This window comes from Mytilinidion resinicola (genome assembly GCF_010093595.1).
Source record: "Mytilinidion resinicola strain CBS 304.34 unplaced genomic scaffold BDZ99scaffold_5, whole genome shotgun sequence".
Lineage (NCBI taxonomy): Eukaryota > Fungi > Ascomycota > Dothideomycetes > Mytilinidiales > Mytilinidiaceae > Mytilinidion > Mytilinidion resinicola.
In genome coordinates this window covers 184,170-186,519 of record NW_022985441.1, presented here as the reverse complement: position 1 = coordinate 186,519, position 2,350 = coordinate 184,170, and the positions used below count along the sequence as shown (strand labels likewise).

The window sequence follows — 2,350 nt, the reverse complement described above, 5'->3', positions numbered from 1 at the left end:
GGGGGGGAGGGGGTGTACGTGTAGTGAAAAGGGGGTGTATGTCTAGGAATTAGGGGGTGTACGATTAGTAACTTAGTCCCCTAAGATTATTATCACCATTTCGAAAGAACGGGTACAAGTTAGACGGGAGAACATCGGGGCAGCAAACTAAGAGGTGAATCGGCCTTTGAAGTTAAACGTCAGAATATATAGTGGCGAGGTAAATTGACTACATATGCTATAGGGAAAGACAAAATGTACTAAACAATAGCCAGAAGAACTAAAAAGGAGAGACTAGTGAAGACGGCTTTGACGGAATCCCCCCCATTCAAAAACTGAAGCGACGACTGAATACTTGGTAGCCCGATGACATTGACGCTTGGAAGTGACAGCCTACTGGTGCCGGTCCCGCCCCATGCAGTTCCAGCAGTTGGAGCAGTCCAATGTGTTCCAACACCAGTTGAAACTGCTTGAACAGGAGAAGGCGTCCAGTTGTGGGCGGAATCAGACCAATCGAAAATGGTGTTAAATGAAGAGATGCTGGTAGCACAGCGATTTCCAGCAACGGAAGAAATGGTTTTGGATGATTGAAGAGAGGTTATCAGCAAGCTACCGCTCGTAATTAACGAGAACCTAATAGTTTCCTTCCTGGAATCGGACGGCTTTGCATTTACAAGGAATTCGTCCATATTTGATCCCGGATTGATTGCAAAAACCATGCCTGCATGGCAATGAGAAAGGGGAATTTCTTGTCGACAGAAAAACCACTGGGGATTCGAATTCTGGATAAGAAAATCTAAAGCATAGTCGGTGCGATTTTGGGGGTTGAAGTGGATAAAACCCGTGTCGAATACGTTATTCGGAGTGCATGGGTCCTCTAGGGATGACTGGGACAGTGTGTGGTTGAGTTTGAGGAACTTAAAGTGAATTACATCCCCTACTGGTGCAGAGATGTAAGTCGGCGAGAATATAAGATTGCCTTGTCCTCCGACTTGGACAAGATGTGTTGTGGATGGTGGAACCGTAGACGTCTGGATAACCTCGACACCAACATCAACGTTAAGCGAGCCTGGGGTGGCTAGTGTGTCAATTGCTAAAGCAACGTCATCGGGCCTAATCACCAATGTTATATGGAGAAGCGGTTTCAAAATACTGGCAGCAACTTACCGCACTTCTATAGAGATATTCTCACCACGAATATTCCTAGCAAGACACAGAGCAGAAATGGCCCAATATATCTTCATCTTGGAGGGTTGCTTTTGATTAACGGTCCAGGGAGTGTAGGAGTATCATTAAGATGGCGCGACAGAAGGTTTATTAAGATTCATTGTCCGGCTAAAAATAGCCTGAGGCTATATTTATCTAATGCGTTTTTAGTTCTCCAAAAATACATTAGGCATGAAGGTAGACGATTTAGCCGCCCAACCGGCACTGTTGGACGCCCACCAGGCACGCCGTCAATATAAGTGCACCCACTAATGCTCCTCTACCAACTATGCCAGTTCAATTCCTCCTGAATAGCCCTCGATTACGCAGAAGCCGTCGACTCCCACAATCTCCGTATCCTCCTGCTATGCCTCTCTCTCGCATCGACGAGGAAGCGTCTCCATCCCCAATCTCTCCATACTACGAGGCAACCTCGCCCCCGTATAGTTGGTATGAAGATCCTTCTGACGCCGAGAGATCCCACGAGGGACAGGATGAGACGCCCTATGAGGTACAGAATGACGTTGTACCTGTCCGTCCTCAACCACTAAGATCTTCCCGTCGCGAACCTGGAGTCACTACGGCCGATGTAACCAACCAGGGACATCCCAGCATCCATGAGAATGGAAATGGAGAAGAGGATTGGGAGGTCCAGGAGATTGTTGCACATCGAACGACAGAATCGAAAGTGGAGTATAAAGTTGTGTGGAAGGACACGTGGGTACCTAAGGAGGATCTTAACAACGCCAGCGATGCCATTGAGCTCTACTACGCTCGCTCTCGTAGGGCGTCTATGCTTTTGACGATTAACGAGGATAAGGAGGATAAGGAGGATAAGGGGGATAATGAGAGGGATGAGAAGGAAGATGAGAAGCATGCGGAGGATGACACAGATACTAAAAGGAAGAGAAGATTCTCTCAGATTATGTAGATACAATCTATTTGCCAAATTCTCCCAATCCATCACTCTATCTCACCTGCGCGATGATCGAACGGGGCGTGGAGGTACCCAGGGACTACTTCGTGTTGTTGAAATTGAGGCAGGCCAGGGCTCATTTATTGGAAGGCCACGCCGTTGTCGGCGCCTTATCGTGAAACCTGCAAATCCCATCCCTACGAATAGTGCGACAGCGACGCCGATAAAGACCCAAACGCTATCATCTAT

At 47.6% G+C, this 2,350-nt stretch overlaps 2 protein-coding genes across 2 annotated transcripts; one reads left to right on the top strand and one right to left on the bottom strand.

Annotated features, from left to right (window-relative positions):
- Positions 1-644: 644 nt before the first annotated feature.
- BDZ99DRAFT_353451 (uncharacterized protein) lies at positions 645-1,010 on the bottom strand (the record flags this gene model as incomplete). The annotated part of the gene is made up of 1 exon (XM_033714561.1): positions 645-1,010. A coding segment is annotated over one exon (366 nt), but the record flags the coding sequence as incomplete, so codon positions are not given.
- Positions 1,011-1,474: 464 nt separating this feature from the next.
- Positions 1,475-2,116, top strand: BDZ99DRAFT_517131 (uncharacterized protein; the record flags this gene model as incomplete). Its single annotated transcript, XM_033725142.1, has 1 exon — positions 1,475-2,116. One exon carries the CDS (start codon positions 1,475-1,477, stop codon positions 2,114-2,116), a length of 642 nt encoding a protein of 213 aa, XP_033579782.1.
- Between the last annotated feature and the right edge of the window lie 234 nt (positions 2,117-2,350).